The sequence below is a fragment of the Necator americanus genome, chromosome IV (genome assembly GCF_031761385.1).
Source record: "Necator americanus strain Aroian chromosome IV, whole genome shotgun sequence".
NCBI lineage: Eukaryota > Metazoa > Nematoda > Chromadorea > Rhabditida > Ancylostomatidae > Necator > Necator americanus.
This window is the reverse complement of record NC_087374.1, coordinates 17981944-18009035: the sequence shown is the minus strand read 5'-3', so window position 1 is coordinate 18009035 and position 27092 is coordinate 17981944. Positions and strand designations below refer to the sequence as shown.

Below are 27092 nucleotides of genomic sequence, written 5' to 3'. Positions count from 1 at the left end.
TGTTGTGCGTGGAACGGGTTCGTGTATAGCTGGATTCATATACTTACCGGCTTGCGGCTTGTTCCCGCCTGTAGTTTCCTCAGCCGTCACCACCAGTTACTAAGAATACGTGATACGATGTGTGTGTGTATTTGTACGTCCTACCAAATCGCATGTTTTACACGCCTAACGCTTAATACGCACACCTCTTCACCTTTATTTTCACGCCCCTCCCCCTCGTGCCCGTGTTCTCTTATTCTGAATAATCAACGGAAAGCCCTCTTATATATGTATTGTATCAGTTTTAATTCACCTGATTTTATCCCTTGCCAAATTTTGCATACAGCCTGGTCATTTCTTAAGTACTCATCACTGCTTGACCTTAATCCCCCGTTTTCACACCAAAAAACCACTGTCCCAAATCCCCAGTTTTTTTTATTCATGACACAAATACAACAGGATTGTTTTACGGGTACGCTGTGTTTGTATGTGTATACACCTTTCATAACATATTTATTTTTTCATTCTGTTTTCTGTTTTTTCTCTCTGTTTGTCCTACCATCATCACATCCGTATTTTTATGCTGTGCAAATTGATACATACATCATTATTTGTGATGATAAAGTATATGATAGTATATGCTTTGAAGTACATATTGAAGACAAATAAAGAAAAAACGACATGCTGATCACAGACAAATCAGAGAATATTAAAAGATTGTTATCAAGATGTTTAAGACAGGAATATTTCTTGATTCAAAATTAATTATTCGAAGACAAAAAAAAGTAGATGTGACGAAATGGTTGCATTTATCACTGGAGTCGATTCTAAGGAGATTTAGCCATAGAAGAAGGCGTCCCTGAGGAGGCTTAGTGCTTGAAGCATCTAAGAATTGCTAATTTTTAGGAGCCAGGGTTAAACCGTAATCTTGATAAGGAAGGTAAAGTAAGGTGAGGTAGTTTTCTAAAGATATCCTTGGAAGTTCTTGGGCTGAGTCGCTGAATGGGAATTGCAGAAGTAAGACTTCTATCTGTACCCTATATCAATTGACATTTGCCAATTTCCGTCAGGTAACCCCATTTCTCTTCAGGGACGCAAATAACTGAATCTACTCTTTGTGAACGTTGCAAAACAAGATAATAGTGAAAAAGAATAATTACTCGTGAAAAGGCCACTGGAAATTATAGTAGCAGGAGACGGGTAACGGTTTATGGCAATAATTGTCATTGTTTCTCGGAACGACATTGCAGCACTAAGTGGGGGCACTTCCTTGCACCGTCGACAACAAATCACCCGTGGATCAAAACCGTCGAGTACTTCGTGATCCAGCTGGAAAAAAAAGGTGACAACAGAAGTATACTAAATATTAAATTTTGTGATGATCGAGAAAATTGCGATGAGCTTTGAATCTCGGAGAGGGCTGAAAGTAGACCGCAGGTACAGTAGGTGTGGTGTTTCCGTTTATCTTTGTACACTCAGAGTCTAATTGCGACCTCTCCGCAAGAGCATCTCAACTTTCTTGCCTATTGCGGCATAGGCATAAGCACTATGTGAGTAATGGAGTAAGAGTTCAGTCTTCTACAACGATTGATGTCATTTCTAAATTTAGATCCTAGCCTAGTGACAAAAAGAAGGAACAAAAGAAGTGTTTACACTAAATGTTTTTAAACTTCCAACATCAAGACGAAATGAACTGCAGCGAGAGGATAAATGATGACCAGTCGAATAGTGATGTTGTTCTCGGTAGTTTTTGCTCATACAGGCGGAAAAGAGTATGAGAAACAAAAAGGAACACCATACATAAACACTGGGGGTTTGCTGGGATTTCCGATTGTACCTATCTCTATAGTCTATATAAACTCTTTCAACTATTTCTGCTCTAGTTCATTTTTCACGTCCAAAAGTTAGTGGCTTTTCACCTTTTGGATTCTATCTTTTGGAATGGATGGAAAAAACAGCTGGGAACGACGGAGAACACGTTTCAAAACCATTTTCACACTATTTCCTATTATTTACAAAGGATTTTGCTCATCGATAGCGGAAACGAACTGTTGAGATTTCGATTCCCGCCGGAATTTTTCCAATTCTGGAAAATGGAAGAAACAACTAATGCCGAAGCAGATCACATCCCACAAGCATTTCCTCACTATTTCATACCTTGTGCACAAAATTTCACTCATTGACAGTGATTACAGACGATGAGTAGTCCGAATCTTATTGCCCGCCGGAACCTTGATTTCGCAAAACCGAAAGAAAATTACAATTCACCGGCAGTTTGTTTTTCTGGAATTGCATTTAGAGCACTGCTTTTCGCATATATGTGTTATTCAGAGGTCATTTTAGCGATTAGAGCCGAGCTCTGATTGGAAATTACTGCTTGATCGGATCTTAGTACATTGAAATAAATAGGAATTACGGACTATAGAAGAGACGGAGGAAAACAAAGATGGCTACTTTCTGTAAAGGAAGACTTGTGCTATAAAATAGTTAAAATTTGTTTTTTAGGAACCCTCTAGTGTTTTAGAAAGCTACATAGTTGAGAGAAAGTTGAGAAATTTAGCATTTTTGTCTTTTTTTTCTCAACTTTTCTCAACTCGCTTTTGAGAGAACGCAAACTACCTGGAAGAAGGTAAAAACGAACTGTGAGAGCAAAAATCTTCCTCTAAAGCATACTTCAAACCGAATGCTTCTGTATAAAATGGGAGTTGAGTTATTGGACTTTGTTTGGAGTCATACTGATTTTGACGCGGTGCCGAAAATCTGAGATTTCGCACTATTTCAAGTTGCGAGATTACGGTAGCGCCGTTCAAAAATTGTATATCATATTTTGATAAAGCATCAAGAAAAACCCTGAACTGCAAAGTTTCTCTCTGTAGGTGTTATGGCTCTCTCAATAGCTAGTTGAGAAATACTCGAAAATGTGGGGCAAAAGTTAGGATTTTTCTCAATTAGACTTGAAAAAACTAAGAAAGCTAGGGGCACCAACTTTGTAGAAATATAGAAGAAATCTCTACCTACCTACCGAAATCTCTACCTTCTCTTCTGCAACATCATGTTTCTTCTCTGAAAGAGATGGAAAACTCACACTCAGATATAGAATCGGGTGGTACTTCAGGATGTACTTGATTACTTGGATGAAATGTCGTCGATGGAGATAGGTTCATCTCGACATCGGTAACTAAAAAAAGAACATTTATAGTGAGTTTTTCTGACTGAACGTTTGTAGTCAGTATCTCAGATATGGCTATGACAAGTTGAGAAAATTCCACTAGTTCCACTGTCGCATATGCGGAAGCGTAAAAAATTGGGAGGACGTAATGTTCACTGCAAATCGGTCAACTAACATACTGCAGATGTGTTCTTATCATAAAGTCACTCTTCTCCGAAAAATATGCAGGAAAGTCTAAGGAGAGAGCGCTCCTGAACTCTTCTATCCTCTACGCTCCCAGAACTCGAATCAAGCACGGCACAACATACGGAGCTGTCAGATTGTGTTTCGGTTGTTGCAGTTCATTCACGATCGAAGTGACTGGTCTACGCTTACACCAAGCGATCGCAAGAATTTTCTACTCATGGGCTGTTCATTGCAGGTATACATAGCTCAATTAGCAATGGATACAAGGCACATAGCTTCCAGATGGTGTTAGGAAGTACAAATAGGCGAGATGATTTTGATTTTAAAGGCATCACTCCACGAATCTGAGGTGGTACGGATTTCAGATGGAGTATTCGTATACGGGGTAGTAGATTAGAGGAGAGGAAGGTGATTCCGGCTTCAGGCGTTGTCGCGCACCATTTTCTACAGGGAGTTCGACTGGAGCGCACCAACCAGCCTTGTGCGGCGCCGCATCTTCCGGGCCGTTTTTTACGGTCATTAGGAAGCAATGGACGGAATCACCCTCCTCTCCGTGATCTACTATCCCTTATAAGAATAATCCACCTGAAATCTGCATCACCTCAGATTCGTGAGGTGATGCCTTTAACTTGTCCAGGAGGCATCTGTTCTACAATAGTTCAAAACAGGAGAGAAGAGAAGGAGAAAAAGAGAAAATGGAGTGAAAAGTGACGTACACTATGAACAGCTCCATTTTTTGCAGTGAGTCGAGGTCTTGCATCTTTCTTCGCAACAACATGAAGGCCAGACCCGAGGCGCGCTTTACCACCGCGTGGACCGCCCTCAAGAATCGAACTAGCCTTTACTGTCCACTACTCGCACTGTTCCTGGAGGAACCAGGCAGGGCAACATTTCAACTTCGACCAGGACTCATCGACACATACTGGATTCGGTGAACGAAGAGCTCATTTCCTCCTGCTTGTTCTCGAAGCGCTCGACGACAACGAGACCTCATTTAGCCGCGAGTCAATGGGAACGTGGAAGGAGGCTCCCAGGGATACTCGAACTTCGTCGCAGGATCTAAGAATGGGGCCTGCAAGAACTTCTTGAGCATAAAGCGATCATGTTTCGAAAAGGTTATCTGTAACGCTGGTCCTGGGCCGAACCGCGGTGGGTCTTGAAGAGCAAAAGGCTTCTTTCCGTCCACCGAATCAGTGCATGTTCTTCGTATCGCAAAAAGGTACCTATCAGAGTATGATTCTTATGGGGTTACTGTCATTTGTCAGCAAACCCATAAGAATCATACTCTGATAGGTTGGATAAGTTTAGAAGAAGCATGAAAGCTCCGTAACAAAGGATTCCGTTCGTTTCATCACGCTGAGCAGCTGAGCAGTCGAATGAGAGGCCAGAGGACTATCAGCGTGGGTAGAAAATTTCCATATCTTGTTTGACGTCAACCCTCGCAAAATATGAAACAGCAACGAATTAATGGATTCTGTGCAAGTTCTTGTAGTATACCGAAAACATTTCTTTTTGTCTTTTTATTTTTTCTTTTCTTCTTCTTTTTATCAGTGTTGTAAAAGCATAACTCCTTCTACACCAATTTTTTTCTTCTTTTTTCAGCGTATGCATAGCAAAGGCAATAGCAGTCAAAGCATAGTGGAGTAGGTTTCTTCTCTCTTTATCGAGAGTGTGCTTCAATGTGTCGAATTTAAAATAATATGTGATTAGGAGAGAAATTCTGGAAAGGATTCTTGATTTCTTCTGGTCACAGGCTAGTGTTCCATCTTATCTCTTCACGTCGATCGTTTCTTACTTCACCGTTCCTTCTTTTCTAGGAGAGCGAGTCTCCATCATCTTTTCGCCAAATTTCTTTTTTTCTTACAGTAAACTAGTGGAGAATTTAGCGATGAAAGCTTTTATGGCAATATATCACTATTATCGATGTCAATCTTATAGTTCGTTCCAGTGCTTTGACTGAAAAGAACATACGTGAATCCCACAAGGGTCGTAAATCAAAGGCGCGCAAATTCGCCACGGGTTGTCACGGATAGCGACGGGATTTCATCGCACACACTTCCTATGACGTTAGTAAATCATCTTCTTCGCATTTATTTCAGTTAAGGCGTACACACAAAGGACATCTTAGGAAGGAGACCCGTAATGAATGGGTGTAGGAGTCGCAGACAAAGGTTGTTTGATGAGCAAGAGAAAAATCTGGGACACTGGGCACACTTTTTATAACGAAAGTAGGCTAGGGCCAAAGAATTGATAGCTAGAAAAACTGAAGCAGTAATTGAAGAAAAAAGAGAGTAGAAATTGAAGGTTTGTTTTCGGATAGATCCTACCATTCACCCTTCCGTCGTTCACGATTAATTACAAACGGGGATGCGAACAGAGATCTTCAAAGTTGAATGCTGTGTAGTTGGAATGAAGAGGACAGAGAAAGAAGAAAAGAGCACTTAAAAAGTTCCACAGGATTTAAAACGACAGTTGAAGAGGAGAGGTGAAGAAAGTGCTTTGAAAAAAAGCAGTGTAAAGAGAGAAAGATGAAGAATGACGGCGAAGTGTAATAAAAATGCGGTGGAGGATGCGGCGGAGAGAAAAAGAAAGGGAATAGTAACGAAATCAAACCGGATATGTGAAAGGAAATGTAATTCTCAGACAAGACCTGAGAGGTACGCAAGTCATAAAAATTGCCACGAAATAAGAGAAGAAGGGAAAGAATTGCAAAGGTAGTGAAGGGATAAATTAAAAACAGCTAAGAAGAATGAAAGAGGGAGGAAAGAGAGAAAGACGGAACGATTAGAGAATGGTCGGAGAAGCGGTGATTTGTAAACGCATGAGGTGCAAAACAGACGCTACGAATACAAATATTTTCAAGAAAATGATATGAATAAAAGCTTTCAATTAATAAATTCACAGACGAGATTCTGCTATTGCGGCAGATGTTAGCGATGGTGCAGCAGCTACTTTCATTGATAGCTGAGTGTGTTTGTGCGACTGTCACCCGTCCGCAAGAACTCACGCATTTTCTCCGCTTGGCACGCACTCATTCCGGCTCCTCCTGTCCTGCGAGCGCGTAGCAGTCGGCAGAACATAAGTGCCGTTGCCTATGTATGTAGTTATGCATAACACTTTAGTCAAGCGTACGATTAGTACGTACACTGCACTCATGCACAAAATCCACACTCTTAAAAAATCATCACATCGTGGAGGTAAAAGGGATGAATCCTTGGGTCCCTTCCCTATGACATTAGCTACGACTAGGCAAAGACACACTTCACTCGTTCTAATCATATCAAGAAACTTACCTACTGTATTATCGTCTCTAAACAAGGGATATTACTGAAAACAAATATTAAATGTGTGATTTGAACTGTTGTGGAAATATGGGAAATTCCCATAGGGAGTAAATTTTGCGAGGAAATAAAATTCAGCCAATAGTTGCGCATAATTACAGGGAATGCTCAGGAGTAACAATACAATTGCGAATAGGCGCGTCACGGTATGTAGACATTAAAACTCGACTATAGCATAGAATATTCTAAGCAGGAGTCACTAGAGGGGTAAAAATCCTTGCGTTATCTTATTATTGCAAAAAAATAATAGTATAATAATTAGTTTTTGGAAGCCAAATATTTAAATGATGTTCCCTAAATTTTTTTAATCAATCGGTTTTTTCTACTGGGAAGGCTAACTTTGCACTTTTTTTTATGAGAATCTAGTGAGCGTTATTTTAAACGTTGAAAAAAAGGATCAAAGTCTTTGTTTTCATTAAGCAGGAGAACACTTCCTTTAGAACTCACTCACTGCATTCAAGAAAAGGAAAAGCGCTGATGCTATTTTAGAGTTCATAGTTCTATGGTTTAAGGTTCAATGAGGGGAATTTCGTGTATTTTTTACTGCAGATTTCCTGACACTCCAAAATCGTACAGGATTTCTATTTTAAAATGCAACTCATACTGCCGCAGTTCGATGATTGTTGAGAAAAACTTGAAACTCAGAATGAAAATAAAAATAACAGAATGAATCTGCAAAGTTCGTCCGGTAAAATTCGATCTAAGGAATGTTGTAAATATTTTTCTCCTTTCATGAATTTCTGAATATTGCAGTTGAATTCCGGTGAATTCCAGTATTTTCGCAATGAAAATATGAGAAAAGAGGTTAGTGCGAAGGGGACGAATAAAAAAAGACGAATCTAACAATTAAAAGGAACAGTTCACGCTCCTAGCTGAGGAACTCCTTCATTTCAAGTCTCCTAGCTTCATCCCTTAATTTCTCATCGGACAAAAAAAAAAGGAAAAATGGAAAGTAAAAGAAAAGTGAAAGGAAAGAGCTGAGGAAAAGACACACCGGATCGTTGCCATGGATCCTCTCCGTTTCTTGTGCCATTTGTCGACACCGTTCGAAATTTACCACTAAAGAAAAGCAGAGGAATGCGTAATTATCTCGTCAGTTCATCCCATTGCAAGCACACACACATGTCACTACACAGTAGTCACAGACATGCAACTTACTTCTCATAGAATTGTATAAATTGCAATTCGGATCTATAACAATGACCAGTAGACGTTATCCAAATCATTTTGTGTAGAGAGAATAAAATCATAGCTTGTTTTAGTGTGATTCATCTATTTCGTAGCCGAAACTGAAGAGAAAAAAGAAACAAAAAGAAGGTAAGTCAGGGAAAGCCCCAAGTCCCTGGATTTGAACTCGAATAACAAAGTTACGAGCATTTTCTAGCATATATGTACTTCAAAAAGGTTTTCTTTGAAAAAATGGAATTAGAATGTAGTTATATGTAGCTATTTGTTACAGAAACGGAAATTACTTGATGACTGGACTCTACTATCATAAATACGGTGGGTCCATGGTTTTCCTGTCGAGATACCATCTACAATGCACTGAAACTTCCTTCAAACTATAGGCGCACCATTCATTTCCCCTACAGTAAACATTAAAAATGTGATCAATTTCTTCAGTGATTCGGGCGTTATTGCCGAGCAAAACTCTCATCCATAAAAATTTCTTGATCGTAGTTACGTAGGATCCACTTGGGATCACTCATTAGGCGGACAAACAATGATTCGATGTAGGAAACATAATCACAAGCAGCCACTTTTATCATAAATTATAGCGTCTTTGACATTTTCCTGAAAAGATAAGAAACACCACCGGGCTAGAAGTACCAAAGTCACGCATTCAAAAAATGGGTGAGAATTATTTCCGGAACTGGATTGATTTTGGAGAAGTTTGTTGTTCGCCAGAAACTACGCATATTCGGGATCGAAGCCTTTCACTGAGTTTTCTTCACTTAATTCTTCTCTCTGCAAAAGAAATGGAAGACTCACTTCGACCTCGTCCGAACTCTCGACAGACAAGTGTCCGGACTGTTACGTCGTTCCTGAGTGCGTTGTCGTAGATGTCGGGCGTTATGCGCCGACACACAAACCCGTCGCAGGTAAGTCTTCTGTAGTCGTACAAAGGTAAGCAGTGCACGGACGGTAAAGTAAGCCAAATGGTCCTGAATGGATCGACAAACCTGTTCTTCCTCGCTCAACTCACTCAACTTGTTTTTGTGTGGCGTCATGACAATCTCATGTCGATTTTTCACTAAGCTGAAACAGTTGCGATTGAGCAACGTTTACGACAACAATTTCCGGAACTTTTTGTTGATGCAAAGGTGCCAGAATAACACGGACTAAACAGATGTTGGCCAATCTTTCGAAATCATAGGGATTTTCTGGCAAAAAAAAAGAAGAGTTCTTCCGCAGCAAGAAAAAAATCTCAGAAATAAATTTAGAAGACAGAGAAAAAGAAAATTAAGAGAATCAAAATATGGAGAAAATAAGTAGAAATAACAAAAAAAAAACACAGGAGTTTGGAAAAACATTAATCCTAGGTAGTAAAACGGCTAGAGTTTTTGAGCTTTTCAGGACCAAAACACCAAGACAAACTATCGTTCACAACATACATCGTGATCAACTTATATTGAAACTTGAAATGGGATTCTCGTGCATCGCGGACTAAGCCGTGGGTCGATTGGGTCCCTTTCCCTTGCAACTCCTCCCTTCATGAGCTCTCGATGGGAAAATCACATCACACGCTCGACCCTGACTAAACCTCTCGTTCGAAGGAGGGTTATTATCGCACATCTACGCCCCTGGCACTTTTCAAGGCCGAGCTTGAGACTATGGGGCTATGAGCTATAGGAGTTGCCTTTCAAATTCATTTCCATTAATTGTTGTCGTATCATTCACTAGGCCTGAGCCAGCGATCAGCTTCCAAACTTTAAAGGCAGCATACAGTGAATCTGAGGTGGTGCGGATTTCAGGTGGAGTTCTGTATACGGGGTCGTATATTAAGGAGACCGGGGTGGTTCCGCTCATCTCTCCCTGCATTGCTGCAAACAGCCGCCTCCAGAATGCTGTTTTGTACGACTCCATCTATTGCAACGCTCCACCCCTTGCGCCGCCTCCGCCCTGCGATTCGTCGAAAATCAATTGGGACTGCCCCGATAGGCAGTAAGGGACGCTACGTGTGGAAGGGTGGCGTGCTGCAGTAGAAGGCATCGTAAAAAACAGCATTCAGGGGCCGCCTGCTTGCAGTGATTCAGGGAGAGGTGAGTGGAACCACCCCGGTCTCCATAATCTAAAACCCCGTATACGGATATTCCACCTGAAATCTGCACCACCTCAGATTCGTGGTAAGCTGCCTTTAAAGGGAGCGTGTCACGAAATTGACGATATGGGAGCGTCTCCACCAATAGGCGCGTATTTTTTGAGTATTCTCTGGAGCACTGCTGGGGGGCTGAACGTGACCACACTGAGCCCCAGTAGTAGATCCAGAGAAAGGCGTGTGAAACAGCCTTGTGTGGTTCAGTCTTTTAGCGATACAACTACAGGTGACAGAAAGACCCTTTTCGCGTAAATGAGATCGCACAAAGCTGTTTCCTATGTGTATCAGTGAAGAGAACTGAACGTAATCGCACTCATACTCATGAACTACATGCACCTCCCTACCATTGATCCCACGTTAACGACAGCGCTACACACTCGACTGGAACCTCTGCGGCTGAAACGTAGGCCTATTTAGCGAACTGGGATCTGGAATCAGGGCAACTGGAACCGTGAAGGTGGGATAAAAACTTGGAGTAGTTGTATCTTGAGTCAACATCTAATGTTCGGATTAAATCTTGAAATACATAAATGAAGTTTGTTTAAAGTTGCAAGTTTCTGTCACGGCTTGAAGGCAAGACGTCTCGAAAATTTACTTACTTAATTTTACTCGCACTTCCTACCAGCGGATGAACGGAACGCTCGGCTGACTCAATACTGTACAGCGGAGCAATTTTATCAATACCCCAAAAATCGTCCTTCTTCTGTTGCGGTATCTTTGCCAAATTCTCTTCAACCATAGAATAGCCAGTCTGAAATTACCACTAAATTCGTTGATGGATTCGTATTCATCTCACATAAAATTTTCTACCAGGCCTTCTCAAAAAAAAAAAGAGAAATTGCTACGAAGAAGCTTATAGTCTACGAAACATCTATACGCAAATAAAGCCCTTCACCTACAGTACTCCATTTGAATCAACCAATAAGGGGGGTTAGGTTAAGTATCAGGAAGCGTCACCTTAGCGGATGCAGGAAGGTAGTTAAGTGTGCTAGAGTTACATAGATAGAAGCAGAAGTTAGATACGGAAAAAGACAGCCATTTCAGTAATGGCGGAAAAAGAAACGATGAAAGCAGCTAAAGCAGCGATCAATAGCAGATGGTTATCGATTTATTGATCACTGCCTCTACACTGGGAGAAGATCTACGGGGCATATAGGATTGGTTTTGTCACCTTTGCCGGTTTCCACATGGTGTCCACTATTGCGACTCCTGTCTAAAAATCTGAGGAAATTGTTTATTCGATTTGCAAAACAATTGTGAAGCAATCAGAAAATGTGAAATAGTGTCCGACATCTTAATTACTTATTTTAGAAATCTTATGAAACGAAATGAGTTGTCGTTTTGTGGATAGAAAATCTCATCCAGAAAGATGTCATGCCGTTAAATAGGAAAGAAACTCCATTAAGCACGCTGAACGTCGAGTTCTGTAGAAAACTGGCGAAAAATCAGAACAAAATCGTAATGTTATGCCATTTCGAACAGTAATGTTTTCCGGTACCAGAAATTGATTCTTATTGGCTGAACTTACGATTAAATTCTTGTCAATCACATAGTTGCATTCTAGATCGTCATCATCTTCACCGAGTGGGTTCAAAAGAGCCTCGGCTACCTGAAACCACTTCCTTGAACAAAAGAACAAATTTATTACTTTTTCAAAGTTTTCGGGGACATCAAAAATACGTTTAAAAAATGGAAACTCTGGAAAATTTCTCCAGTGGCCGAAAGATGCTCTCTCTCTATCCGAAAAAAAGATCCTCTCTCTCTCCTTCCCAGAAAAGAAGCGGCACAAACCTTCATCCATCCCATGTAAACAATGAACTGAATCATCGTAGTAATCGGTAGCCAAAGATCGATCTAAAGTGCAGCTTTTCGTCAAATTTGTGTCAGAGAAAAATCTAGAGAGGATTAGCTTACTCCGCTTGGATTCGTTCCTGTAACGATAAATTGTCGCCCAAATAGACAGATTACAAAATAAAAGCGAACCGCAAGAAAAATAACCTAAAATTCACTTTGCATAAACGAGGAAATAATCAAGAGATGATGAAGCGCACAGCAAAGAAAGGCGACATACTTGTGGATAAACGAGCGGCACTGGTACCCAGTCATATTTGAGAAGTGCGGCTAGACCGTGACGGAATTTGCTGATTTCCTTAAAAATAGTAGGTAGGTGTGGGGTACTGTCTTTCTAAGATTTCAGTAAAAGGATATAAGATTGCAGTTCAGTCAAAGACATAATTTTGAAGGGAAATCTCAAGTTTCATTTCAAAATCTTAAAGTACCCACATCTATAATCTTATTCATGAGGTAATAGTCGTCTATCCTACCATCGGCTTTACACTCGTAAACAAGATTGACACACCATTGGATCGGCGCCCAGTACCTGAAAAAATGGAGGTCCACAGACTCACTGAAAAGAAAGAAAATACCATGAATAATATTGAATTAATTTGATTAAGGGACAAGCAACAAATGGTTTTGAAAAACTGGTGGACACAGGGAATTCTTTAGGGACCACAAAGAAAACTTCCCATACCTACTGTACGGATCTTTGATTTCGTCAAGAATGTCCATCTCTTCCTCGGTCATCAGACCTTAAATGAGCATTGCAATATATGTGTGGATGAATCCAGTTTCTTTCGAATCAACAGGTCGAGTCAATCAATGTTCAGCATATTTGGTGTTATACTCAAGAGTACCTCACAAATGTGACTCGCAGCAACTTTTAAACTTTAAAACTGTAACTCTTAAAAAAATTTACTTCAATCCAGAATTTTTCTCTCTTTCCCACTCTTTTCAATGTTGAAGAATATAGATTTACAGTGGAAATCGGACATAAACTCATCTCATTCATTCATTCATTTGAGGAAAGGAAGAAGAAAACTCACCAGAAGCTGCCAGCGTGTCCATTGTAGGAAATCGTTTTCGAACTTGCATCGAAATATCGCGAAGCACCAACGCCTGGCAGAGCACCATATACCTGTAATTGGTAGAGATAACCATGGCAGATGTGTGGCGTTGGGGTGCTCAATGTTTCCGGATTAACCTAGCAAATCTGTCGTGCCCGCGCACGAATTCACTAGTGGCGATCACGAGGTCCCACCGCGCGCCTCTTTCAAGTGTCGCGTACCACACGAGGTCGGCAGCACAAGAGGCGAGAGGTAATGGATGGCCTAGGAGGGAACCAGAACTTGACCTCTGTCACCAGTGCCCAAAACAGGCGGAACTGGACCTCTGACCTCCCCTTGTTTCGCTGGGTGGTGACTGAAGTCGTCCACCGACCCCGACTGATCCTTCCAGAAACTCACCCAAAAGCAAAACATGCAGTATCTCTGTGAATTACATGGTATCTAAGCACAGAGGAACTTTCCTGCTTCCTCCATTACTGTCTCTCTGCAGCTCGATTGGGGCTCAAAGACACCGTACCACAAAATGACGTACTATGGAAACCCTAATGAAGACGTAGTTTGGGTTGTTCATCACAGAAAGCAGCGTGGTCCCGTTCAGTTCCCTCTGGTCTGCTTAAAAACGACGTGGGAACCGCTTTATTTCCTAACAGGCACATTAGAACGTGCACCTTTGCAAGCAGTCTTTTTCTCTCAGCAGCCTATTCACTGATTTTCCTTGAACAGAGTGGTAAAGAGGCTTCATTAATTTTTGGCCGTTCTCTCTCGAGCACGTCCTGTGTACAAATGTGCACGCGCTAACGTACGTCGTAGTAATTAAAGCGGTTCCTTTCTTAAGCTGAACCAAGATTGTTATTGATCTTTATTCTGGCTAACGTTTCGGCGTCGTCGCCTTCTTCAGAGCCTGGAAAAATCAAAGACACGTGTAATCTACTCTCTCAAACGCCTCGTCATCCCACAAGATATGATTTAGCAAACAGATTATTTAAAAGCAGCGTCAGAAAAGCAGACCAGCGCTCACCTTGATAGCCACGAAGTCGTGATGTTAGCGGACCACCAGTTGTGAGAGTTGCGCCGCTAGTATTAACTAGTAACGATGCCCCCGCTCTGACCCCGTAGGTCAAAACCCGCAAAGGTCCTGATATGGCGCCAGCTCGTTGGTCACAGCGATGCATTCTTCTTTACGATTCATGATAGGACTTTTGGCCGTGATATAAAACGCTTCCAATGTTTTTCGCGCTAGAACGTTCGATTCGCGTGCTAAGATAGTGACAACTATCTTGAAAGGGGTGTTGTCATGACACTGTCTGCGATGAGCACCTAAAGGGGATGATGTTTTTGATTTTACGAGCCCGTCTAGGTGCTCCTTGACGCGGATACATAGTGATCTTCCTGTTTCGCCAATGTACTCAGCCCTACATAACTGACAGGTGATTAGGTAGATAACCCCTGATACCACGCAATCACCCTGCCTCCCGTTCGGACAGACGATGCAAATAGGGGTCTCACAAAGTCTGTCATAGGCGCGATTGCGAGCTGGCTGCTGCCTCAGGTTCGCAGGTGGTGTGCCCACTACTCTGACTGAGTCTTGCAGACCCGCCTGTCGTAAGCTAGCTCGCACTGCATTGCTCATGTCATCCGAAATAAAAGGAAGGCAGAAAGGGATCTTTGTTGCTTGTTCTACCCTGTGGCACCGCCGCTCAGTTGCATGGCTCCGATTTGAATGAGAGACCTTTGCTGAGTACCCATTGGACTGAGCAATGCGGTTAGCCATGTTTATGGAGGCAATGCGCCCTTGAGCCTCAGATGAAACCGTTGCCGCTGTCTTAAACATATTTTCAATGACTGACTTTTTGGTTCTCCAGGGGTGCGCCGATTGGTAGTGAATCAGAATGTTTTTACAACTTGGTTTTCGATACCATTTTGTTTTCCAATTTCCCCTACACAAATAAACCTGGACATTGAGAAACGGCAGCCAGTTGTCTTTAGGTTTCTCCCTCGTGAACTTTATGTACTGGGATTGTTTATTTAAGAGATCGAAGCAAGTGTCCATTTCAGTTTGTGTTGGACATACAATGCAACAATCATCTATATATCGGCAGTACAATAAAGGTTTGCGTTCCAGTAGGGGTTTTTCCACTTTAGACATGAAAGCAACGGCTAATGTAGGCGCAAGTCTTTGTCCCATGGCCAAGCCTCTAATCTGCCTATAGTATTGCCCAGACCAGCGAAATACGGAACATCTCAAACATTCGCTTAGCAGCATCATTATTTGCTGTATCGCAAAACCATACATGTTAAGAGTCCCCTGGTGTTCGAGAAGCAGCTCTGATGTTGCTTGTAGTGCAGCATCGATGGAGACGTTGGTGTAGAGCGAAGTGACATCAAAGGACGAAGCATTGATGACACAATCTCCATCAAGGCGCGCTTTGCGGAGGTGCTCTATGAACATTTTTGTGTTTGAGAGATGAGCTGGAACGTACTGGAGTAGCTGGCTGAGAATAGTGTTAAGGAACCAGGATATTCTGTCGGTGGGACCTCCAATATTGCTAATGATAGGTCTAACCTTGAAATCCCCTGGGTTTTTTGAACTAAATTCGGCAGCGGAAAGCTTGTGGGTCTTGATGAGGACGTAAAGGACCGGGCAGGTGGGCCGTTCACATTTTAGACGCGTGATAGTTGTTTTTGGTAAGCCTACTGATTTTGCGGTCTCTATCCATATCCTTTTCAGGCGGCGATATTGTCTGCCAAATTCATGTGCCGATGAAAGGTGGTATAGACTATCGTCCGTAAGGTGAAGTTTCGTTATAGCCCTGTCCAGTTCACTTGAAATCACTACAAATTCTCCTCCTTTATCACTGACCGAGATTTTGATCTTCCCCTCAGCGCAGATGTCACGTAGTTCGCACAAACCTTTGCGTTGTGTGGGTGTTAGATTTTCAAAAGCGCGTTTGTGTGAGTACCGGGAGAGAATTGAGAAAACCGAAGTAGCAAATAAGCGAAACTTAGTGTCTACCATCGAATTTGCCTCCTGTTGCTTGTACAGTAATGTAGGAAAAGGGCTCTAAGGCCAAGTCAAGGCTGCAGGAGAAATTTGGCAAACTGCTAGATCATAGGCAAGGTCAGAGATCGCAGTTACCAGTTAGCACTAACCATTCGAGCCCAAAACACCAAAACTCGAACACCGCGCCAGAAAATGCACCCTTTCCACCTCGTGTGTCACTTATAGGTGATGTATTTCTTTCTAAGAATGCGCTTTCAGTTTTGGACTTAGGCCCCAGTTTCGCTCCATCTCAATCAATACGCCCTGTGATATCGCGCAAGATAGTGGGCAGCCTGCAATTGGTTCATGAACGTCTGCGATTGAGAGCTAAAGAGGAAGAGCAAGACAGAGTGCAAGAAACCTCTAGAGTTCGAGTTTTTCCTCCTATCCCTTTTCCTACATTACTGTGCAAGCAACAGGAGGCAAATTCGGTGGTAGACACCAAGTTGCGCTTATTTGCTACTTCGGTTTTCTCAATTCTCTACCAGACCACAACCCAGGGGATTTCAAGGTTAGACCTATCATTAGCAATATTGGAGGTCCCACCGACAGAATATCCTGGTTCCATAACACTATTCTCAGCCAGCTACTCCAGTACGTTCCAGCTCATCTCTCAAACACAAAAATGTTCATAGAGCACCTCCGCAAAGCGCGCCTTGATGGAGATTGTGTCATCAATGCTTCGTCCTTTGATGTCACTTCGCTCTACACCAACGTCTCCATCGATGCTGCACTACAAGCAACATCAGAGCTGCTTCTCGAACACCAGGGGACTCTTAACATGTATGGTTTTGCGATACAGCAAATAATGATGCTGCTAAGCGAATGTTTGAGATGTTCCGTATTTCGCTGGTCTGGGCAATACTATAGGCAGATTAGAGGCTTGGCCATGGGACAAAGACTTGCGCCTACATTAGCCGTTGCTTTCATGTCTAAAGTGGAAAAACCCCTACTGGAACGCAAACCTTTATTGTACTGCCGATATATAGATGATTGTTGCATTGTATGTCCAACACAAACTGAAATGGACACTTGCTTCGATCTCTTAAATAAACAATCCCAGTACATAAAGTTCACGAGGGAGAAACCTAAAGACAACTGGCTGCCGTTTCTCAATGTCCAGGTTTATTTGTGTAGGGGAAATTGGAAAACAAAATGGTATCGAAAACCAAGTTGTAAAAACATTCTGATTCACTACCAATCGGCGCACCCCTGGAGAACCAAAAAGTCAGTCATTGAAAATATGTTTAAGACAGCGGCAACGGTTTCATCTGAGGCTCAAGGGCGCATTGCCTCCATAAACATGGCTAACCGCATTGCTCAGTCCAATGGGTACTCAGCAAAGGTCTCTCATTCAAATCGGAGCCATGCAACTGAGCGGCGGTGCCACAGGGTAGAACAAGCAACAAAGATCCCTTTCTGCCTTCCTTTTATTTCGGATGACATGAGCAATGCAGTGCGAGCTAGCTTACGACAGGCGGGTCTGCAAGACTCAGTCAGAGTAGTGGGCACACCACCTGCGAACCTGAGGCAGCAGCCAGCTCGCAATCGCGCCTATGACAGACTTTGTGAGACCCCTATTTGCATCGTCTGTCCGAACGGGAGGCAGGGTGATTGCGTGGTATCAGGGGTTATCTACCTAATCACCTGTCAGTTATGTAGGGCTGAGTACATTGGCGAAACAGGAAGATCACTATGTATCCGCGTCAAGGAGCACCTAGACGGGCTCGTAAAATCAAAAACATCATCCCCTTTAGGTGCTCATCGCAGACAGTGTCATGACAACACCCCTTTCAAGATGGTTGTCACTATCTTAGCACGCGAATCAAACGTTCTAGCGCGAAAAACATTGGAAGCGTTTTATATCACGGCCAAAAGTCCTATCATGAATCGTAAAGAAGAATGCATCGCTGTGACCAACGAGCTGGCGCCATATCAGGACCTTTGCGGGTTTTGACCTACGGGGTCAGAGGCGGGGGCATCGTTACTAGTTAATACTAGCGGCGCAACTCTCACAACTGGTGGTCCGCTAACATCACGACTTCGTGGCTATCAAGGTGAGCGCTGGTCTGCTTTTCTGACGCTGCTTTTAAATAATCTGTTTGCTAAATCATATCTTGTGGGATGACGAGGCGTTTGAGAGAGTAGATTACACGTGTCTTTGATTTTTCCAGGCTCTGAAGAAGGCGACGACGCCGAAACGTTAGCCAGAATAAAGATCAATAACAATCTTGGTTCAGCTTAAGAAAGTAGTACACAATCAAACTCTACGATGCCAAGATTCAAAGAAGGTCGAACTTGGAGTTTAAAGCGGTTCCCATGGCGTTTTTTTTTACGACGATTAGGAAAAGATGACCGGAGCTACACTTTTTGTTCCATGATCTACAACCCTAACTCTAGGTCTTCCCTTCCCGTCTTCCCTCTACCACTTCAATTTCGTAATATGCTGCCTTTAAATCACCAGAAAAAGACCAACTCCACTCACCTAACCATATTTCTCCGCAAAATTCTCGTCGACTCACCGCCACCACGGATATATGATGCGAAAAGGATGGATGCACTGAACAAAGTGAGGTTAGCATAAGTTTATGACAAATTAAACTCCACGAATCTGGGGTGATAGGGGTTTCAGGTGGGTTATGCCTATACGGAGTCGTAGATTGCGAGGAAGAGGGGGATTCCGTTCATCTCTTCCTAATCACCGTAAAAAACTGGCCGGAAGATGCATAAGGCTGGCGCGCTCCAACACAACTTTCCATGGGCAACCGCGCCCCGGAACGCTCGAAGCCTCATCTTCCGGGCCGTTTTTTTACGGTGATTAGGAAGAGGTGAACGGAATCACCCTCTTTCCCACAATCTACGACCCCGTATAGGCATAATCCACCTGAAACCCGCACCACCCCAGATTCGTGGTGTGATGCCTTTAAGAAATATTTCAAGACCATATGAAACTCGAACAATGCTCTCGAAAGAGCTGTTAATCAACAGCACCAACAAAAATCAGCCAAACACACTGTAGCGGCGAGGAACATTTGCGTGAAACTCGACAGTTTTATTGCTCCCAGACACAGCTGCATACACTTTTGCGATTTCTTCGGAAATTTACCAGCAACACAACAAAACATTACAGCTAATCAGAGGTCCGGACCTATGAACCTTTTCGATTGAAGAGAAATGGATTTCACGATTATTTCCAAACTTATCGCGCCACCTTTTCAATTAATTTACTACAAAGTATGTATTTAGAGAGTAAAACGTACTCATCGATCCACCCTATCCCGTTCAATATCGATCCCCAACGCCCGACCACAAATGAGACGAAGAAACCGAGCATGAATGTGAGCGGAATGTTGGAATCCAACTTGGAATCCAAGTACTTGACAAGATGCTCGAACCAGCTGAAAAAAAACGGTAGAAAAGAATCCTGTAATCTTTGCTTTATCATTTTAATCCGAAGTAATGCGCTACGTTTTAGCGCCTACATCGATCACTGAAGCCTAATGGTCGTATACTAAGCGATAGATCCGCCGGAAGCACGTATTAGAGCCGCTCACCATAGGACAATAGAGTTTTTGTAAAGAGGAGTAGAACCAGAATTCAAATATTGCAGGACGCATTTCCATAAATGCTTAGGATTGGGAAGTGTGATAGAAATCCAGCTCTAATTCTTGCATTCTTTCAATTTTCTATTTCGAAAAGGAACACAAATTGTGTAGTCACGCGTTTGTTAGCCTCCATTTCCTGATTATTATCTTTCATAACTTCTTAGTATAAAAAAAACGTTCGAATTCTCACTTTTGTTGATCCGGGCTGAGCACGTAACGGTAGACACAGCTGACCAACAGAAATGCTGCCGTCCAAATCAGCAGCTGACCACTCACAGCCTTAAAATGTTGATTTAGAGGTAGAGTTGCTGGATACTGCTTCCGTTTATCGCAGAAATCTCCCTGTTTAAAGGCATCACCCCACGAATCTGAGGTGGTGCAGATTTCAGGTGGAGTATTCGTATACGGGATGGGAGACTACGGAGAGGGAGGTGATTCCTCTCCGTAGTCTCCCATCCCGTATACGAATTTCTTGTTAATTGCCGTAAAAAACGGCCCGGAAGATGCGGCGCCGCACAAGACTGGCGCGCTCCAATCGAACCTCTTGTACAAAATGGTGCGCCAAAACGGATGAAGCCGTATCTTCCGGGCCGTTTTTTACGGCAAATAGCAAGAAATGGACGGAATCACCCCCCTTTCCGTAGTCTCCCATCCTGTATACGAATACTCCACCTGAAATCTGCACCACCTCAGATTCGTGGGGTGATGCCTTTAAGCACATAAATGTGTTTTTCCCTACATCCCCTATAACTAGAGGATACTTTTGGGATTTGGAGTAATCACCGCGAACATTGAATGTAACGACTTCCAATTATTCGAGCTTTCAAATGACCAAAGTATTTGATTGGTCGAGTGATATTTACAATTTTTCGATCGTATGCATAGAAGGCTACGGCAAATATGAAATGTCCACGAGAACTGTTTCGAATTAGCGTGCACACTTCCTCGCTGGATCACAACGGCAGTCTTTCCTTCTTTCGCTCTTTTTACACCGCCGTTTTTTATAGCGGCAATAATATTTCCAAAGTTCTCTTGTGAAGATTCTATTTTGTTATTATTACTTTGCTGCACATCCCAAGGCTCCTGCATCCCCACCATTGCGTTACGAAAAATCAAAAATAACCTTCCAAACACTGCCTCTCCAACGAAATAACAGCTTCAAAAAGCTTTGAAGATTCGTCTGAGAGACGTCCAGCGTATAGGAGATTGTCATAGTTGATCAGGTCGTGGTCGGAGCATGGTTACTGAAAGAAACGACTTTGTGTGATTACGAAAGAAAAAATCCACTCGTAATCGCATAGTGATCGCGCTTTAAAAAAAAACGACCGTAAAAGTTGAAAGGATGAGATGATAGCGGAAGGAGGATACAAAAATAAATTTGTAGATTTTTTCTGGAAAATCAAGGAAACATAAAGAGGTGATAGAAATAAACCAAAGACAAGAATGACATGATAAACTGAAGGAAAAAAACGAGGAGGAACAGTTGTTTCCAGCTGAGTCAACATTTCTTACATTGTGTAAAAGTTTTTTTTCTATAAAAATATTAATGAAGATTACAATAGCGAAATGAGAAACCAAGGAAAACTTTATCAGAAAGAAATTGGAAAAATATGTGAAATCCTTTCGAGGTCTTGAAAATGGCAGCAGTGTACGGTAGCATGGAATTTTTTATATATGGCATGAATGAAAATGGATGGAAGGGTTGGAGAAGTGAACTGTTACGTCCTCTAAAAATCAAACGAAAAAACAAGGGAAGTGCTTTCCGTTTCTTTATTAGCTAACGGGGTGGGTGTGGCGCAGTCGGTAAGAGGTCCGCTGTGGCCGCACGGTCCATAGTTCGAAACTGCCCCAGTGCCGACCAAGCCTTTCACCCCTCCGGCGTCGATAAATTGGTACCAGACTTGTCTGGGAGCATAAAAACACTGACCTGATACATCGGCTACCCACACCAATTCATTGTGTAGGCCACTTAGTAAAACTCAAACGATTCTGAATTGAAGTGAACGTGGAGGCGCTTCCCAAGTGAATTGATGCTGCGAATAAGTGAATCGATGCTTCGCTTTGCGTGTAACTCCTTTGAAAATAATAAAAAATGAATTTTTCGAGAAAAACTACAGAAAAATGGACAAAACAACTATAATTGAAGCTTGAGAACACAAAATCTTTCATTAAGTAACCGCAAAGGTCGGAAAGGTAGTCCTTCGAAGAGTTTTTTTCCCTTTTGATTTTCCCAAAATATATAAAATCCATGAAATATGAGAGTGATCACGATTTGTGAATTTCGATTTTTAGAAATCTCTGGAAATGATTTTAGAAATCTCTGCTCACGTGATAAACTTATGCCTCGACTCTGTTCCAGGCCAAATCGAAGAACTCAGTTGAGAGGGCTTATTTATCAGCACGTTCACATGAGCGAATGGGTTAGCGGTGGTTCACGTACATATTTCTTGTCATAAGCAGACTGTTTGACAACGCGCTGAGTCACGCTGTTCCCCCTCAATCGATTAATGACTGATTGATTGACTTTCTCATCAAAAAGTGGTGTGGCACTATAGGTGGCTCTAGACTTTCGTGGATTTGTGAGGTAGACGATTAGCTCAGAAACCACTATATTTTTATAATCTATACAGTATGTTTACAACAAGCAACGCGTAAGTATGTGCGCGATTGTGTGCGTGTAGTATTGCTCGGCGCGGGCCGAAGATGCGGCGTAAAACGGCGATTTTACCAGAGGAAGGCGATTGTGAATTTGATGCTGCCAGACCTCTCCTTAAACTAAAATATCTCTTCCACTTTTCTGCGGTTTATTCCAATGTTCCAGAAACCAGACAAGCTTCAGCATTTTTAACATGAGTGCCACAGGACTGAATTTCATTTCTCGCACTTTTTTCTATTCGATAGGGAATATTTCTATTCGATTTCAACCATCTAAACTGTTCATTCAGATCCAAAAAGTAGTTTTCTCAACAAGACACTCATGGCGCATTGCGGAGACAATTTCGAACACGACTAAATAACTTGCTTTGTAGAAGTTTTTTCGCTTCCCTGAAAGCTCCAAGCATTATCTACGTCCTTCAAAATTTGCAATTTTTTCTCTAAAATCTTTCTCATGGCGCTTGCGGCGCTTAAGCAAATGAGCCGAGATAATTAGTTTCCGAGTAAATGAAGGCTATTAAAAAAGTAAAAATTTGTCTGAAGTGGGGGAACTGCACGTGCAACTCATGCACATTACGAACGATACGAGAAAATCATGGTGTAAAAGTATTCGATGCTTCTGCCATAAAATCAAAAACTTAAAACACTGCGTAAAGTAGATTTTTGAGAGCTAAATGATTGATTGTCAAAAACTGCTGAAACGTGGATGAGGAAAGGACTGTGGAATTACCTCTCGCCTTATCCCCAACCAAAAAAAATTAAGAAAACTCTCAGAGAAAAAACAACGTGGAATGTGACGTAAAAATTCTGCATATTAGAATCTAGAGAATTTCAATTTGAAGGTAAAAGCACAGAAAAGAGGATATTACCAGTAAATAAACCGAAATTTAAAAAAAAAACACATCTGGCATTTATACAGGAATACCTTAACTGAACATGAAAATAGAAAAATCTAAGAAACACATACAAAGGGGGTGGAGAAAAGATAGAAGAAAAAATACGGTAAGAGAACAACATGGACATATTTTGGCAGCCACTTCCGGAACTTATCACTTCGAATATACGGTAGGATGACTCAGGATGACTTTACTTCCTACTGATACATAAACCCGCTGGCAACTCGTTAAAATTCTAAGCCTCTTTGTAGGCTTAAAGTATTTGAAAGTACTTTCAATTATTTGAGTAGATCAAGAGGATGGAAACTGAAAGTTCGGGTTCGAGTGTCGGGAAAAAGGAAACGGATTCAAATCATCCTCTGGACAGTTGCTATTATGCTTTACAAAAACGTCATGTTTTATTTTTTTGAATATCAGATTACTAGGACCGGTAAACAAAAACGGAGACAGGCGTGACCAGCTTGATTGCAATACAAAACAAACCTTCACACAAAATTCCCCCTTCCCTCCATGGGAATAAGTGAAAATCGAACCGAAGGTGGAGTGGAGCATTCTTGCTTTGATGGACGATTTTTGTGTACTCAACGGGGTACTGTCACGTAAATTGTGGTATAATGTAATTTTTATAGCTTCAAAAGGAGTGAAGAAAGAAAAAGATAAGCTAAGTTCTGCTAAATCGAAAGTAATTTGGGCATAATTGAAAATGTTCGTAACTATTGTACATAGCTGTAAGCAGAACTCAGGTGAATATAAGGAGCCAACGAAAATACTTTCCACGAAATTACACATGAAAATAGTTGACGATAGAAAATTCAGCAAACAAGGTAGATATTGGAAAAAGCCGTATTTTTGCGTAAAAATTCGGAGATCGGAAACCCCAAAAGAAGGACACCTCCCCCAGGGTGCAAGAAAATCTCCACTGAAAAGAGAAAAGAAATAAATCAATCATTATTGATCAAAGAACTGTAGAATCAGAGAAAATGGGTAAAAAAAGACTTGAAGCACTTTTAGAAGCTTATGCAGCATCAAAGAACCAAGAGGAAAAGTAGAAGTAAAGCAAGAGTTAGAAGAAATAAGAGGAACAATCTTTCTTTGAGTCTGCAGCGAATGCCCTACGGACAATATGTTTCTCCGCAATCTCAAATCGTGAATTTTCAAATTTTTGCTCGAACATTTAAAAGCACTGTCTCAATGGTTTAACTCCGAATCTCTCTCATCAGTTGTAAGTCATTAAAGGTTGTGTGCTCAGGTGACATAGGAATATTTTGGAGGGAACCAAATAATTCGGTTAGAGGGAAGTAACATTTGAAAACATGAGAAAAGAAATCACAGATTCTGAGTAGATTTATTTGCTCACCATTAACATATTATAGACTATTAAACATTATTTAAGTGATTGTTGTTGTTTGTTTTTTGTTTGTTTTTTTTTCGCGATTAATATTTCGTCGTTATAGAATCCCATATATTTAAATGTAGAAAAATAGCAAAAAAAAAAATAATTGGTACTGGAAGGGATTCAATGCGATGTTAGGTTTCAAACTATTGCTTTTCACAATGTAATCTTCTCAGTTTTCTTTTCGTGTACTGTTGATCTTACCCATCTTACATTTATAGGAGAGTATGAAGAAGTAAATAAATAAGTAAATATGATTACGCAGGCAATTTTAGCGTTCAAAATATCTAGGATTTGAGACAGATGCGGTGCATTAAAGAAGTGCGTGAATTCCTCTCATACAGTACATACATACACGCAATCTTCCTATCATCATTGCCATTTGAGAAAAATGGGAAGAAAATTGATTGATTGATTGATTGATTGATTGACTGATTGACTGACTGACTGATTGATTGATTGACTGATTGATTGACTGATTGATTGATTGATTGAATGATTGAATGAATGAATGAATGAATGAATGATTGATTGATTGATTGAATGAATGAATGAATGAATGGAATGGAATGAATGGAATGGAATGAATGAATGAATGAATGAATGAATGAATGAATGGAATGAATGAATGATTGATTGATTGATTGAATGAATGAATGAATGAATGAATGAATGAATGAATGAATGATTGATTGATTGATTGATTGAATGAATGAATGAATGAATGAATGAATGAATGGAATGAATGAATGAATGAATGAATGGAATGAATGGAATGAATGAATGAATGAATGAATGAATGAATGAATGAATGAATGAATGAATGAATGAATGAATGAATGAATGAATGAATGAATGAATGAATGAATGAATGAATAAGAGAGAGGAGGAAAACAACCGGAATGCGAAACAGCTATTTGAAATTCCAATCTAGCTAGCAGTTATGAGCGAAGAATTGCAGGAAACAATGGCAAAAAAAATGGCAGAAAGACATTCTTATTAAAGCTGATTGTTTTAAATCAAGACTCACCCATGTTTTTTTTTTCTTCTTTTCTTTCACCTAACATGAACTACTTCGAAATCCGAACACTCGAATGCTCACGTATTCGAACATCCAACTACTCGGATGTGTTGACAACAATAAACTATCATATTCAAATGCTTTCTGCTGAAATAGCTATTATTCATAATCTTCACCACAAAACAAAGATTCCGCAATCCTAGAATTTTCCGTCTTTCAGAATTTATCTCCAAGGAAGAAATACCATGCGAAAAAAAAAACTTGGAGGCAATAAATTCTTCTAGAGAACTAGCAGTTTTGTGGCCCGTTATTTTACGCTACTACTGCGAAAGTGGTTGGCAGCAATAAGGAAGCAATGCGAGGAAAATATGGTCGTTCCCCCCAACCGCAAGCAAAGCAGCGTACTAAAACGGCAAGTGGTCCCTACCACGCAAACATCGGGATTCTCATACTAAAGAACAACATTTTAAGAGATATTGTTCCTAAACGCAAAAGAACAACACCACCGAAGAACACAGCAATGATAAGAAACACTGAGAACAATTAGTACAAACAAATAAACGAAATTAAAACAAAAACTAACACAATGACAACTATAGCAAACAAATGAAATAATTTTGAATGCTCTCTTGAGAAAAACCCGAACAACCCCCTAGACAACGCTCCGGACGCACTACACTGGTGTTCCACCGTCGGTGGAACCCTAGAACTTTCTTTATAGATTAGTTTAAACGGGGAATTCTACTTTACCGGAACGATTATAGTTTCCCTCAATTACACTCAGTTATGCACTTAAACGCAAACCGTTTTAATATTTATCTAGGAATAAACTAAAAAAATACTCATCCTATGGATAAGAGATGCGGCGGTGTAGCGCAGTCGGTAAGGGACTCCGCTGTAGCCGCACGGCCGATGGTTCGAAGTTTGTGATAGTGCCAACCAAGCCTTTCATCCCTTCAGGGTCGATAAATTGGTACCAGACCCGTCTGGGAGGATGAAAACACCGATTTCACGCATCGCTCCGCCCTCGCAAGTCATTGCAAGGCCGCACACGCGTTCATAAACCTCAAACGAAGTCTGAGTTGAAGTCGAAAGCGTAGGCGCAACCTCAGAGGGATTGACCAACGCCGCGCACTTTATCCGTAATAACTTATGGATAAGAGGCACACAAAAATTGTAACAAAAGGCTCAAAATAGTGTTCAGAAGTAAAGATTAATCAAAGGTGAAAACTTAAAGAATAATTGAAGTTCAAGGTTATTTATTTAATGCAATCAGATGAGCACTAATGAAAGATGTTGTCAAAGGTAGCAAATATTCTAACGGCTTTTTACAGAACATTTTAAAGATAACTGATATGCAATATTAGTTACCTTTAAAATGTAGATATAAAATGCAGATATATTTATATGCAACTCATCTCTGAAAAAAACGCTAGGTTGAACTCTTTGATTGAAGATTTTTTTAACGAAAGATCGAGGAAATGTACAGAAGAGGTGCTGGAATTCCACAAATTGAGTCACCAGACGAGAATGCTGCCTTCCACTCTTTTTTTTTTGTCTTTTCTGTTGTTTTACTTTTCAT

The 27092-nt window shown here is 41.2% G+C and overlaps 1 protein-coding gene across 2 annotated transcripts; it reads right to left on the bottom strand.

Annotated features, from left to right (window-relative positions):
- Positions 1-1279: 1279 nt before the first annotated feature.
- RB195_001743 (uncharacterized protein) lies at positions 1280-20758 on the bottom strand (the record flags this gene model as incomplete). 2 transcript variants are annotated; one of them, XM_064198667.1, is made up of 18 exons in its annotated part: positions 1280-1308; positions 3065-3157; positions 7670-7734; positions 8668-8786; positions 8859-8934; positions 10594-10745; positions 11166-11207; positions 11523-11603; positions 11786-11848; positions 11909-11992; positions 12066-12143; positions 12278-12374; positions 12528-12585; positions 12880-12971; positions 18426-18500; positions 19201-19338; positions 19736-19824; positions 20669-20758. In XM_064198667.1, the coding sequence occupies 18 exons, from the start codon at positions 20756-20758 to the stop codon at positions 1280-1282; spliced, it is 1521 nt and encodes a 506-aa protein (XP_064054548.1). The 2 variants fall into 2 exon arrangements, with proteins under 2 accessions (XP_064054548.1, XP_064054549.1); XM_064198668.1 differs by lacking the exon at positions 11166-11207.
- Between the last annotated feature and the right edge of the window lie 6334 nt (positions 20759-27092).